The sequence below is a fragment of the Cyprinodon tularosa genome, unplaced genomic scaffold, assembly GCF_016077235.1.
Source record: "Cyprinodon tularosa strain WSP-4 unplaced genomic scaffold, ASM1607723v1 ctg691, whole genome shotgun sequence".
In the NCBI taxonomy this organism is placed as follows: Eukaryota; Metazoa; Chordata; class Actinopteri; order Cyprinodontiformes; family Cyprinodontidae; genus Cyprinodon; species Cyprinodon tularosa.
The window spans coordinates 100015-115506 of record NW_024039442.1 but is presented as its reverse complement, the minus strand read 5'-3'; the positions used below and the strand labels follow the sequence as shown (position 1 = coordinate 115506).

At 33.9% G+C, this 15492-nt stretch overlaps 1 protein-coding gene across 6 annotated transcripts in view; it reads left to right on the top strand.

Annotated features, from left to right (window-relative positions):
• The window catches only part of LOC119771874 (protocadherin-9), a 235323-nt gene extending 221153 nt beyond the window's left edge, over positions 1-14170 (top strand). For all 6 annotated transcript variants that reach the window (XM_038268072.1, XM_038268075.1, XM_038268071.1 and 3 more), the window contains one exon: positions 12038-14170. In XM_038268072.1, coding sequence (XP_038124000.1) covers positions 12038-12408 — 371 coding nt within the window. In that variant the 3' untranslated portion in view covers positions 12409-14170. The remainder of the gene's footprint in view (positions 1-12037) is intronic.
• Positions 14171-15492: the final 1322 nt, after the last annotated feature.

Genomic DNA, 15492 nt, shown 5'->3' with positions numbered 1-15492 from the left:
ATCCCAGCTGTGGTTTGCTTTAAGCCATCAATCTGCCATAGGAACAAAATAGCTATATGTTACACTGTCCCCAAACAGCAACCTGTAAAGCAAGTTTTCAGCTACATCTCTTTCCTTGTCGTGGGTTAATTTATTTTCTTCAAAATTAATGTACTTCTAGTTCAAGTCCAAAATCCAGGATATATTGAAAGAGCTTTATAATGTGGACATAAGAACTTTTAATTCTACTCATGTGAAAGAGCCCCTGCAGTAGAAATAGATAGTCTAACTCTTTAATACAGAGTGCAAGCGTCAGAGAAGTATGGAGTAAGATGTACCTTAGGACAATGAAATGTAAAAGCACATGAAACCCAAAATGTACTTTATAATACCACTGCTTATCATTTATGTGGTGAATTTTTAGATAATGGATAGAAATTGTTTTTTATTTCTTTTCACAAGATTGCTAATAACTGTTTTTGAATGATGGTGCTGAATTCACCTGGATTTTTATCTTTAAAGAAATTCAGTCCTTAATTTTTTATTTTTTTTATTATTTCATCAATATTGAATCCTATTTTCTATAGTTTAGTTAATCATCTTACATCTGTTTTTGTCACTTTTGTGGAAGAGAGAAATGTGACTGCAAAGGACGATTGCAATATAGGTAATAGTTTAAATGTCCTTGACAAGTGCACAGTTTGCAAAGGAGCAAATTTAATTTCCATGGTTTGAAATTTCAAAGGTATTACCTGATGTAATTGCTTGACTGGGGAATCCATAAATCATTGTTCAGTAAGGTCATCATGTAATTTCTACCCTAATGCTGGCATTTATTTTCCTGGCATCGTCTCTTTCTTCTGATTTAATCTAGCTAGGTCATTTGAGAGATTAATTGCTGCCATCTTCAAAAACAACAAATTACTTTCACACATGTCGCTAAATTAATAGGCCACAACTGCATTTAAAAAAAAAAAAAAAAAACATGAACTGCCAAAACAATCTTGTACCAACCTGCAGGTATAGACATCTCTGATGTTGGTCTGTATTAAATGGCACAAATTTATGTAAAGATGTCAAATAAAAAAATATCAATATTTCAAACAAATAAACGTGTACTTATAGGAAAGTATCAGACATCAGTGAAAATATTTATTTTTATTTAAATACAGTGCAAAGCACAATATTTTTTATCATTTGTCTGATAAAGCTGGTTTGGTCACTGATCCTCTTTCATGACCTTTACCTTGAAGTAGTTGTTTCAGTTGCTGCAGCTTTTTTTAATTTTTTTATATTCCATTTTTTTAGACCAGAAATTTGTACATTTACTGACCTTATTTTGTTTGCTTATTCAGTTATAATAGGGGGGCATTCAGAGTTTATTTTTGTTTGTTTTTTTATTCAAGCATTATTTTACATTAATTGCATCTTTTATCCAAGTGCCTCCTTCTTTTTACTTTTGTTTTTTTTTCTTTGTATTTACTTTGTATTGATACAAATTTATGTTTATTCATGTTCCATTCCGATCCATTTTTTTATTTCTTTTTCTTTTTCCTTTTTCAAAGACATTTTGAAACATTGCTGGCAGAATATGTTTTTTTTTTTTTTTTATGCTCTCTTCTCATGGTAAATACATAGGAATTGTATGTTGGGGCATACTGAAGCCCCACTTTGTCTCACAGATGGAAACTGGAAGATGTTTCTGGGTTGCACAGCCCTCCTACAAAGACGTGATGGACACTTAATTACTTGGCTGACAGAAGTTATTTGCCACCTGCACCCAACAGGGGTCTCGGCCAGACCCTGACCTCCTCTTCCTCCCAGTATACCAACCAGCTCACAGAGCAGATTATGCATATGGCTATTGCTCACATTTCCTGTTTTCATTAACAGCTTCTCCTTTTATTATTTCTTTCCATTTCACCTATTATTCAAAACCAACACATGAACTGAATGCATAATCAATTACAGACATATTTTCTTTGATGCTATTTATAGGCATTTGACATAACCTTGCATTAAATAAAAAGAAAAAAGTATTATTTCCCCATATCTTTTCTCTATATGCGATCAACTGAATGTTTTCCTGTGTAAAATGTCCTTTTTATGATGAACATTGATATATATCAATGCAAGTGATCCAGTATCTTTAAATGCAGATTATATATATATATATATATATATATATATATATATATATATATATATATATATATATGCCAGCTTTCAAAAAATACAATTGTTAACACCACTACAATAGAGGCAAATGATTCTTGCAATTGAAGAGGAGGTGCTAAATTTTCTGTCACTGCCAATTTAAAGTCAGAGCGAAGTGTAAATTTCGACACATTGGCATATTTAACAGCAGATATCACTATGAATTGCACGACGCATGCTAAACTGTGAATAAAAAAGAAAAGTACCAGCAAACTGTTAATGAAACAAGCGCTGCAAGCTCAAAGTTCTTTCCCTTTAGATGTGTACTAATTTATGTACATTTAGAAAAAACACATTCAGAAAATCAGAATATACTGTAATCCATTAACTTTTTTTTATCAAATTGAAAAATTTCTGACCTTAAAGTAATTTTTCAAACATGCCTTTTATCGGTTTAATTTAGCACACTTTTTATTAGACAGCATGACACTGTCCTTTCCCTAAGGTAATTATGAATAAATGTATGTAGGCAGAGCCCGGTCTGAAATTACAATTATTAACAGAGAGGAGAGACACTTCAGGACTGCAATTACAGACTTCTCATGGGAATAACATGGGTCTGTTTTATTATCCGAGCCGAATCCTTGGGGCTCAAGGTAATGATCAACACGGAAACTTACATCTTTCTGTCAGCCCATCACTGTACGATGTATCTGTGCCTTAGTCCGATCAACTCTTTACTGTTCTTTACCATTCCTTGTCCCTGTTTTATTTTTCACTAAGCAGTAATTTTATTATTACATGTTCATATTTAATAAAGTAGGATATGTGTATCGAGGCTACCTGTTGTCAGATTAAAAGCCATCTTTAGGCAGATATTAAACAAGCTTTTCCTTAAACCCATGTTTCTTTATTCATTTATTAAAACATGTATATTATGGCTTTAGTTGGCTGGTTGGACCTTACAAATGAGTAATTGCAGGCGGCATCAACTTAATTTTCCAAAGACGTATCACCATATCGTGAATCTAAACTTGTTTCCAACTTTCAGAATTTCACTTAAGTATTATTGTCTTTTATTAGAGGGAGCACCTCTGATCTAAATAATATGGCATTGGCAAACTACTGTACAAATGTTGGGCAAAGTCGTTCTTTCCTTGCCCTCATACTTATTACATAAAAGTGATAAATTGTTAACACAGTGTTATATCGTGCCTGATAGTGCTATTCAGAATTATTAATCAAGTAGTTGTAAGCCCATGCTGGCAATTCAACGTTCAGACAGAGGAAACCCATCGCTTGCAAGTCTCAGTGGTGCAACTTGCATCTATATGCTGCACTCAATTTTCAATTTGCATGCATATCTATTCAGAATTGGTCTATATAGACCTAATTATAGCTTCAAAACCATAAATACATCATGAATTTTGGCAAAACAACAAGGAAGCACTTTTCAGTTCCTTAAAAATCTTTTTTTAATGTGTGTATGGAAACAGATGTAAACACAAAACAAAGAAACAGTGAAATCATAAAGAGAAAAATAAGCAAACTAGATATCTTAAATTACAGTAGCTACAGACATAGCTCCATAAAAGTGTATAATTGTAATAGTTTGTCTCTTTCTTTTGTTAAAACGCAATCATAATGACTTCAAACAAAAAATGTGCAATCAATCAGAGGAGACTAGATAACTTTAGCTTTAATAATGTAAAAAAAAAAAAAAAAAAAACCTATTTAAGCCTATTGTGTAAATAACATGAAGTCAGTGTAAAACCATGCTATATCCTAAACTATGTCTCAGAAAATTGTCAATTTAAAAAAAATGGTTTCATTGCATTTAATTCATTACTGTGCTTATTTTCAAATGGCCATCAGCAGTCTGCAACATTATTCTCCCTGACATAATGAAAATGCAATTCATGCATGGCACTTTAATAACAAGTCATAAGTGACAATTTCTTGACATCTTATCTCTCCCAGAAAAAAAAATCAATATGTGTATAATAGAAACAGCCACATAACAAACAAAACCACGAGGACTTGGTGTAATATGATACACCAGGATGCAACTGAACTGAAATACTGAGCAGCACAGTTTATATATTCTTCTATTTAGACGGTGAAATGATTTAGTGCCTTTCAGATTTAAGGAAATAAACTTTACAGTCATGCTGAAATGGTACTGGTTGAAGCCAACACACCGCTGTTTTGTAAATGTTCCTTCAGGTATCAATCATTCCAATTTAAACGGTCGTGCTCATGTGCTCACCAGTCACATTGATATAAAAATCAATCAAATTGTTCTTATTTTTTGTTTGTTTAACAAATTTTACGAACTGACCCGGTAGGAGCAGTTTATGGTTTTATGTTTCCTCTGTCTTCTTATTTTGAGTATTAGAACAGTTGAGATAACATAATTTGTGAGTTTGTTTTATTGGACCTACTGTATTATGACCTAAAAAATAAAAACAAAATCTGAATGCAGTCAGTAAAATCTATCAAATAATAGATTAGATGAAAAGTGGTTATAACAATAAAAATGTGTCTTACCTTGTAAGAGATGATGGTGAAATCATTTGATAGTATTAAGCAATAAGAACTATGTTGCACTGGAGTTGAGTGAAGTTCACATTAAAACTTTCCTTTTGGGTAAAGCTTATAATTATTGTATGTAATGGATAATATCTGTTAAATTATGTAATATATTTAATTGTCAATACCATCTAGTGATAAAAGTTGATTTGAAAACTTTTCATTCTTATCTTAAAATAGAAAAAATATTGTATTACTCATCCACAGTAGCAAACTACATATGAATTTGTTACTACAAGTAGTGATATTCTATCATATGGGTCTTTAAAATTGTTCTTTTGCATTCTATAGTTTCATATTTCCATGACCTGTTCAACAAAGCTTTAACCAGGAGGAAAACAGCAGTACATCAAATGTATGCGGATTATTATTTATTATCCCTGTAACCACTCTCGGATCCTAAAATGCACAATGCGTCTCGGCTACCGTGGATATATTGTGTATCTGCCAGCACACATCATGCAGAGACATGTCTGCAGGAAAATAATACAGCTAAAGACTAAAAGTGTTTTGAAGTGTAGTGAATAGTCCATGGTGACTTGTTCAGCTTCTGCAGTAAAAACATTTCTCCTCTACTCCATCCTATTTTGTGTAGGCTACTGTTGTTTGGTTGGAAAGTGCTACACAGATAACATTTGTTGGAAAACGTCTCTGCACTGAGGCAAAAAGTGAGGATGCATTGTATGTCCCCATAGATGTGGTGGAAGATGTTTTTCTGAAGTTCTACCAAATCTCTTTGCTTGTGCCTCCTGGTGAGAGGAAAACACTATACAGCTTTTTAATCAGGGCTTCTATTCACACAGTTTTCTTTGCAGTGTTCTCTTTTCCCAGAACTTTAAGCAGTTTTCACATACAATGAAGGAGCAGAACTACATGTTCTTCGCATCATTGTGCTTGTTCTGTATATTATCAGCTAAGTGCAGCAACACAATGTTTTTATGTTACTTACTGAAGTAGTAATTATAACTGCTAATAACTTTTGCCTTTCAGTGGTAATAACTTGTTATTGAACAGGTTCTGTCCTATTCTTTTACTCACCAACTGTTGGAAATGGGTCCAAAGATATAGAAAAAGGATTCAGTGGATTAAGTTATGAAAAAAATGGTATAACTTTTTCATCTCTTTTGTACCGTACTTTGTTTTTGTTTAACCTGTTTTTTGTTCCCAGCTATTATATTCTACTAGTTTAAGATCATAAAACTACCCAATCATGTTGCACAATAATGTCAAAAAACACATTATGATTTAAATCTCATATTGGAAAATCGGAAATGTTGCTAGAGTACATGCATTTCAATATATATATACAAACTAATCTGAGAATTCTACAGAGAAGTATAAAGTAAAAAAATATTCATTAGTTATCATGTAAGTTATGTAAATGAAACTCTTTCCTCAGCAAGCTTAAGATTTTCTGTTTTAATAATGGATTCTCACCTTCACTTCTCTTTAAGCCTCTCTTTAAATTTGCCTGATCCTTTTTTTTTTCAACCGCCCTTTAATCTGAAACTCAAGCTTTGTCTTCATTTTCTATTTTGACTCCCTCCTGCCCTTCATGTCCTCTCATGAGAAGCAGCTACTGGCCTCAAAGGGAGCACTAGAAAGGATCCATCAGCCAGACTGCTATTCTCAGGAGAATGCATCCTGTGTGTTGCTCTGCTCTGCTCCGTTCACTATTATGTCTATCCAACCTCAGATCGCCTGTACTGTAGATCACAGGCTGCTTTTTCTTTTCTTTTCTTTTGCAAAACTGATAGAGTTGTAATTCTATGGCTTATTGGACACTGCTAACACATATATTCCCAAGCTATTTGAGGTATCTTTACTACTTGCGTGAACCAGATTTATTTTCAGGGCATAGTTATGATAGGGTATATAATTATGTGCAGTAGTGGGTGTGGTAATGCATTGACCTTATATGTGTTTATGTTGTACTGAGAAAAATCAAAGGGTCAAAAGGAACACCTATTGCAGGTTTAAGGCGCAAAGCTTTAATCTGGGAGACATATCTGGAGGGGTTTTTGAGTACCAGCTGGGGATGTTGGCATGGTACATTTGAGCCTCAGTGCTAGACTAAAACAAAGCCGCATTTATCCCAAATAACAACATCTGGGTATGCTTAACAGCGTGGATAAATAAACAAGCCCTATGGACAATAAATCCCCCCACACTCAATCATTCTCACACACCCCTCTTTCTATTCCCTCTTGGCTTTCCGAAGGCTGTTTTGGTGTGGGACTGGCACATCAGTGCTGATAGTGTGCATCCAATTAATTAGCCAAATGTTATCGCATTAGTGATAGCCAAAAGAGTAAAGCCAGAACACTCCCTTGCAGTTGCAAACATCCTCTGGTCAACACTGAGCTTCTTTCCCTTATCCTCCATAACCTATGATCTGTTGATGCTGAGTAGGAGGACAAAGAGGGGCTTGTGAATGCTGCTTGGTCAAAGCGTCCATCATTAGTGGGCTATTCCTCATGGTGTCCATTTATTCCACAGCTCCTGCAGAATTAAAATCGGACAGCCTCAGGCTTGTCCTAATAGCCCCGCATCACAAGACTGTCTAATGGTTTCTCTGTCTTTAAGGTATCTGTCTTTGTGGACCTCTGCATTATTTTCACAGTGCTGTAAGCAAAAGTCAGCACCATCTGACACACAAATGAATCCCTGGCATTCCTCAACACCTGTGCCTCTATGTTATTTAAAGCACTCAGGGCTCTGCACCAAGCACCAGCCACCAGCTATTTGCTTGTACGTGTCAAGTGTGTGTATGTGTGTGTAAGTATTCTAGGATGAACTTGTTCTCAATAATGTAGAGGCTATGAGCAACAGCTATGCACAGAGAAATAGCAAAAACGAGTTGAAAACCATTTTTTTCAGACATAAAAGAGGAATTGATATATCTTTTGGGGAAAACTGCAGTAAGTCAAAAAGGTATTTAATGTCTTTTGGGGGTTTTTTTTGCACATGAATACAAATAACCTTATTTCTTTTAGAATTAATTATTATTTTTTTAATAGTAGAGATGAAAAATCGGTTCTTTCTATCCCCTTCTTTGGATATTTTTGAATATATTCTCCCAAAAAATATATTTCTGCTAAAACCCACTGCAAAGACTATAGGACTTGTATTATCTGCTCTCCCTTTCAGCAAACCAAAGATTTATAAATTATGTTGGTCTTTGTCATTTAAAAAATAAATCTATTTAATTTTAATAAATGTTCAATGTCATATGTCAATACCTTTATGGAGCTGAATAAAAACTAAACGATCAATGTGCCAAGGTTAAAAAAGTGACACCTGTATGGGTTCCAGGTTGGTGAAATTCATTTAAAAGACCACCCTTGTTTCTTCATTTTTTTTATTCCGGGAATATATGACCCAGAGAATATAATGAAAAAAGAAAAAGGTGTATTAGTTTTATACATAACTGTTATTTTGTTCTTGTTCCTCACCTTGACAACACAGGATTAGGCTTAAATTTAAAGGGCTGTTTGTCAAGCAGGAATATAATGGTGATCCCCAGCTGTTAAAGTGCAAGACCACAGTTACACTTAAAAATCCATCTTTAGTTCTTCTAAAAAACAGGAGGTAACATTACTTTTTCTGGGCTCTTGAAGGCACAAACGGATGAAGCAGCTATAGAAATTCAAACGTAACATAAATATATCTTGGCAGATTTAGATTTTAACAATCTTTTTGATTATTCCCTTTAAACCAAAAATATGTACCTGGCAAAAAAAGAGACAAACATCTCTTAACAGAAAACATATAGATATAAAAGCTCAAATAGTAATTTTTCTATGGTGCATTTAAAAAGCAACAATGCTTATTTGAATTTGTCAACAACCAGGAGGTACCATAGACAACAAAAATATGATAAAAGCAAAAAAGGTAGAACTCTTACACTTGTAAGAGTTTCTACTGCAAATGTAAGAGTTTATACTGTGTCAATGGCCAAGGAAATATGTTTTTAACTAAAAGGATTTTGTTGAGAAGGCAGCATGACGGAAGCATATGGGATTCTACAATCTTGGGTTGGTCCACAGCAAATGTCTAGTCAGCTTAATGTCCTAACTTTGATCACCAAACATTGAGGAGAATATTACTAGTGTCATTAAAGGTGTATCCATTTTAATAAGATCTTGAAAACAGAATGGTACTAGAATATTTCACACTCTAAAGAATGGCAGGGGTGTCTAATAATTTTGATTCTGTTTAAATCTGTTTTATCCAAAACTAGTTCCAGAAAACACCTTAGTACGATATGTTAAAAACGGTACATTTAAACACCATACCCCTCTAAGTGCTGTCTGGCTTTTCACATTCCTAATGATATTATAACAATTTATGTATACATATTTAAAGCATTATCATGTCTTGAGTTAAATGATATTGTACAGTTTGCATGTTTTCATTTAGTCAAACTTAACAGTTGGCTTACAAAGGTTAAAAGTGTAGTTATAATTAGTTATTGTTTGCGCTTTTGACTTCTGTGTACATTTGCTAGTCTCCTGTAGAGAACATGTATTTGGTCCATTTGAAACATGCCAGCTAACTTCCTAAAAGGTCTTTTATTCAAGTATTATCTGTTATTTTTCTGAAAGAGGTGGGGGTAATTACAGTTAATTAACTATTGGGCACAGTATCTACATGCTAATGGGCATGTTATAACATCAAGAAAATAGGAAAGAATCATGCATCATTGATACTCACCAGTCTGCTCTTAAATAAGCAAAATAAGACATAAATACACCAAATACCAATGTTGCATTCAGATATACTCTGATTCATGAACCTTTCACGTTCCATTATTTTCCAAATAATGTGAATTTGGGGAAAGGCCATCAGTGACATCATGATTGGGATGCTTTCATTTTAGACATTTATCTACCAATTCAAAAAAAAAAATCCAAATGTCACATAAATGGCAGGTCTGTAAGTAGTTTCTGTGCTCCTCACGGCACATCCTGAACATGATCACAGCCTTTCCTGTCTTTGCATCTCCTTTCTCTAACAGCTCCTAAGATTTGGCTTTGGCAATCTTTATTAAAGGAATTATTACCACCTCCATTTTGATATAACGCATTACTTCTCCTTGCAGTTGAGTGCGCTGGATTGACTTGTTTAATGTCTTTCATTTAGACACAGAATGGAAATGAAGTACAGGGCTGGTACATATCCTAAGTACCGAATCATGCATGCCAGTTGGGGGACTATGTTGAATAGATCTGATGAGAAACAATCTAGTCTGTTAAACTGAAGTAAAACCAAATGAGCCAAACTGGATGTTAACTTTGTGTGGCAAGTACCCATATTTACATCATATCAATGTTGTCTAAATATGGTGGCATGTTTTTGTTTAATTAGCTATAAAATGAGAAAGACATGGTATTTACAATGTAGGAGTCAAACAATCTAAAACAAACTTCCTTTTTATAGTTTATGAATTACACAATCAAGATCATTTAACTTATATAAAAAAACTTCAACACTGTATAAATGCTAATAAATGCTATAATTGGTTAATATATTCCCACTTTTAAAACCATATTTTCACTCTTGGTTTAGTTTGGCAAAGAAAACATATATATTATCTGTTTGATGTTTTTGTTTTTACACCATGCATATAACCTTTTGTAGCTGTTACATGAGCATAACTCTCACAACACATTTCTTGTATGAATGATTTATGTATGTCTTATTATTATTCCCAACTCAAGATGCAATGAAGAAATATAGTGCAGTATTTGGCCCTGGTGGATTTCTTGTGTTTTATCTTTTTAGTCAGTTTAGGTTACCAGACAAATTAAAATGTTAAAGCAAAGTAACCCGAGTAGATCCAAAAAGTGGTGTTCTTACATTAAGATTATCAAAAGAAAATGATTTTAAAACCACCAAAACCCTATGCAAAAGTAATTACCCCATAAAGTTACACATTTGTAACTACCAGTTTATCCCAACCTTGGGTGCAAAACCATTGGTTATTTACAAAAGCTGGTAGTGAGTTTTTAGCCTGCCTTTCTTTGCAGAATTCATTTAAAAAACCACAATAGGGAGCTTTTCAGCATGAACTAGCTATTTAATAATACGCCATGACATTTGTCGGATTTATGTCCACACTTTGACCAGGTCAATCCAAAGCCTTTTTTTGCCTTTTTAAAAATCTTACTTTCTGGCACTGACATATGGAGCTCAGGATTTTCTACTCCTTAATTATAACAGGTCTAAACTAAAGCAACCTTATACTGTCATAGCAGTATGGCAGATTATATTTCCCCGCGGCTCCTTGGGGCTCCGGCATTGCGGTGGCTCCCTGACGCCTTCGCTCTTGGGGTCCCTTTGGGCGTCTGAGGCTTGGTGCTCTGGGGGGGCGCCTCTTCGGCTCTTCACAAACACTATTGAGCATTCTTTCTTTGAATAAACTTTACATGCACAAGTGCACTCTCACAAACAACTACAGGTGCTTGGTTCCAGGTACTTACAGATTCACTTCCATACAGAAAGCCAATATTCTTATCTTCAGGTAACACAGAATACATGTCAGATTATATAATACTACTTATATTTTAGCGATAGTATCTAGGTGTTACTTTATTGTATGTCTGTTGGTTGTGCTGTTCTTTTTACATCTCTTTGCAGTTGATGAAGCAGACTGAAAATGTGTTATCGTTATCTCCTTTTCATCTCCTCTTTCTTTCATCTTTTCTCCTTTTTTTCTGTTGTTCCTTTCCTGTTCTACTTACATTGCAGTGTCCATATAAACTGCAAAACTCCCTGCATAATTACAATAAAGCAATTTATATGCATAAATCAAGCGGAACACTATAGCGATAGCCGTACTGCTCCACTTGTGAAAGTAAAATCTGTTGGGCTCTTTTTGGCATCAAGACAATTGTTCTTATTGCCACATCGCCATACAGGACACTGAAAAAAAAAAAGACTGTATTTCCCTTTTCTGAAATCAGTTTTTGTTGCTTTAATTAAACATGGATACTAATACCGTATATCTTACAATAAATGACTAAATTTACTGTTTTTTTTGCTTTGTTTTTAAATGGAGCCTTATTTTCTCCAAGTTCTTGTTTGTCATTTTATTATATGGCCTTTTCTTAAAGGGTAAGTGGAGCCTTATCAAGTCCTGGCAATCCTAAACACTTTATGCAACAGTCATTTACCTACAGTATTCACACATTTTAACTAATTTAATTAAAATACTCTGCTCTGTATGTAAACTTAATAGGTATAATTGTGTGTCCTAAGGCTTTAAGTAGTGTTATTTAAAATGAATTTTGACCTTTTTTTTCAGATGGACCCCTGGGACCACGTGGGCTTGTGGAAGCTACAGAGATGTGCACACAGGAGTGCCTTGTCCTCGGACATTCAGACAACTGTTGGATGCCTCCCACGTTAGGATCATACCAGCAGCCTAAGTCGCCTGTGTCCAGCTTTGGCTCTCAGCGGGAATGGGGTCAGAAGGACAAACTTCTCAATGGACACACTCTGTCAAGAACCTGGAAAAATGAAAGTGGACGGTCAGAGCATTTTGGCGACAGGAAGCAGTTTGGGAGTGGGGAAGGACATTTCACCTGCAGCAGCAGAGCTGACATTCCTTTGGTGAGTCTGAAGTCTTGCCAATCAGCATCCTGCCCAGACAGTCCAAAAGACCAGCAGCTATAAAAGAGACTTTCCTTTGCTGCTACAAATCTTTAAGTTTGGACAAACTAAGCAGGTGAGGTCTCTCATCTGGCTTCATCGTGAATTTCATTGGTTTATTTGTTGTCTCAATTTTTCCAACTTAAGTTGATGCTTCTGCAGTCTAATAACCACATGTATTGTGTAGGATACAAAATAGTGCTAATGCGAGTTCTCCACATAAAAATGGTTCTATTACTCCACAATAAGCCTTTTTTGCCAGGATTCTCCCCAAATAACCTTTTCCATCCACTTCTTTTTGGGACACTGAACGAAGGACTTACATAAAACTGAAAAAGAGGGAAAAAAACAACTGGCAGGCCAATATATACAAATATTTGTGGTGTGATGTTATTGAGCTGTTTGGGACTATATTAATCAACACAATCAAAGAAAAATGTGATTATGTTTCAAGAAAATGTTGTTCTTATATCACTTGTTTGTGGACACTTGCTTATTCTGTCATTGTCTCTGTGTTTGTAAATAATACTTATTAACCCCAACCATGTACCTGTAATATTCACAGTTAGTAGGACAGTTTTTGGCAGTTCTTTTGTCATCAAAATTAGTTCATCAGGATTTGAGAATTTCAGCTGGACAAAGATCTAAAATATGACATTTTGTCCAAAAGGAAAGCATCCATCTCAAATTTTGTTTCTCTTGATTTTATTTAAAAAAAAGAAACTCTAGACACATAATTTATTGTCACCTTATCAATTCTATTCAAGTGCTGCAAAACCTGAAAGGTAAATCTGTTTTTATTTCTTCTTAGAAAAACAAAAGAAACAAAAAAAAGCTTTATGAAGGATGTCAGTGCTCAACATGTGCATTACAAAGCAGAAAAGCTCCAAAAGCTCTCTGATTTTGAAAGTGTTTAGTAAACATAAATAGCAATATATTTGTAAATCGCTAAATGTTTTAACTAAGGATGATCTTATTGTATAGATTTTCTTCAATTTGTGATTTCACTGAGAGCAATATCTCAGTAGTACCTGCAATCTATTGACCTATTTATGTAAATATACATATATATGTATTATTTCCACAGACTATTATTTTCCATACATAAGAAGGACACAGGTTATGATAACACTTTAATCACTGTGCCTTCATAATGTTTCTTCAAACACTTAAATGTTCTATTTAAATGACATGTTGGCAACAGAAAATGTCCAGTCTGAAAATTAAATGCCTTATGCATTAAGTGTTTGCCAAATTTAAGGAAATAACCACACTAATTTAAAAGTGTAAGCTCAAAGTCACCAAACAAGGACAAAAAAAAAAGGCATGGACAGTCTGTGTGTCAATCATGAAAGATTAATTTTCATTTTACCATCTGAAAAGGTTGGTTTTCACAGCATGGGCGGCAAATACACAACAGAAAAGCATGCAAAAAGATATAACTTGTACAATTTTTCATTTTTGTCTTTCATTTTACTATTTGAGATTGGGGTGATGGGTAGAGTTGATTTTGTGCATTAAGAGTAATTCTGTTTGTAAAGCACTTTCACGTTTATGTCACAATATGAAACTATTAAGTGGGATGGAGTGATTTGCTTATTGCAGTATGTTTATTAGTTGTGAGGGTGTTTACCATCACCCATACAGAAACAGTTAATCCTTGTTACTTCACAGGTATACAGCTAATGCAATAAATGTTTTAATTATGTGTATGCTTTTTTTGCGTACAAAATGACAACATCAGGAAATCTGTGTCCTTTTTGTGAATAAATACCCACATAAACCATGGACTTTTTTTAATGAAATTCGGGCTTTAATATTGAACATCTTTCTGCCTAATTAGAGTAATTTCATTTCCCTAAAAAACCTGAAAATCATCCTAATTATCTCTCTTTTACTACTTGACACATTTTCTCTGTAAACACATTTACTTATGAACAAAGCAGAAACAGACTTGTTAAAATATCCTCCAAGAAAGTCTTTCTCCACAAACCGTTGCTCTATTTTCCATCTTGCATCCTTATAGAAAATAAAAGCTTCTTAAAAATAGTACTTTCAGGGTCACCATGGTACAAACAGATAGCTATAAGAAATCCTAATAGACATAACCCAATGAATTTTCCCTTACAAGGTAACCATGGAAATAGAGTTTGACCCTTCACAGAAAAATTCACATTATAAAATGAGTTGTATTTTTATGGTGTAATTTCATCCCAATTACAGAATATTTAAAATGTGTGGAATTGTATGTTATCTCATACAGGTTCTCATTTTTTCTTAAAACTTAAATAGAGGAGAAATTATTTTTTTTCATTACTCCACAGAGGACCACTTGAGCTTTTCTCTTTAAAGTATCAACTGGATGGTATTGAAAGCAGCAGAAATAACAAAGGATAGAAAAAACCCTCATAATACATCTAGCTTCTCCAGGTGGGTCAGGAAACTAGGGTCAACATAGGTGAATACAACAGCAGACATGTGTACAGTATTTTGTTACTTAGCATTCCTCTTCTGAATTTCTTTAACAATGGCTTCAGGAATCATTTAAAAATAGCACTGGTGATAAATAAATAAATCAGTCATTAATATTTGTTTTTTACAGTGAAAATCAGTAAAAGCTTTTCATGATTGTCATTGTACTTAATTTACATTTTTTTCATTTGAAATCATAAGCGTCAGTTCCATGTCACATTAAACACCCTTGAGTCACTTCCATATCCTAGATTTGTATGCAGATTATTTATCTTCCTCTCATTTTATTCTTGATGTATTTTAAACACACTAACTTAGAAAACATTAAAGGACAAACACTAAGCATTTCCTTTTTGTTTATGCAAGATAATATATTTCAAAGCAGGGTATTGGAAAAAAACTACGATGGTGTCATTGTTTTTAAATGACTGTATTACAACGACCTCAAACAAATGGAAGCATCTTAAAGTAAATCATTTACTAATTATACAGACTGTCAACCTATGAATGCAAGTAGGTATACACCTTTTTATTATAAAAAATACAAGACTCAAAAAGCATATATTTAAAGCTCAAAGTTGAAAATAAACATGCCAATCTTTCCATTAACATACTGACATGGTGACAAAAAAAAAA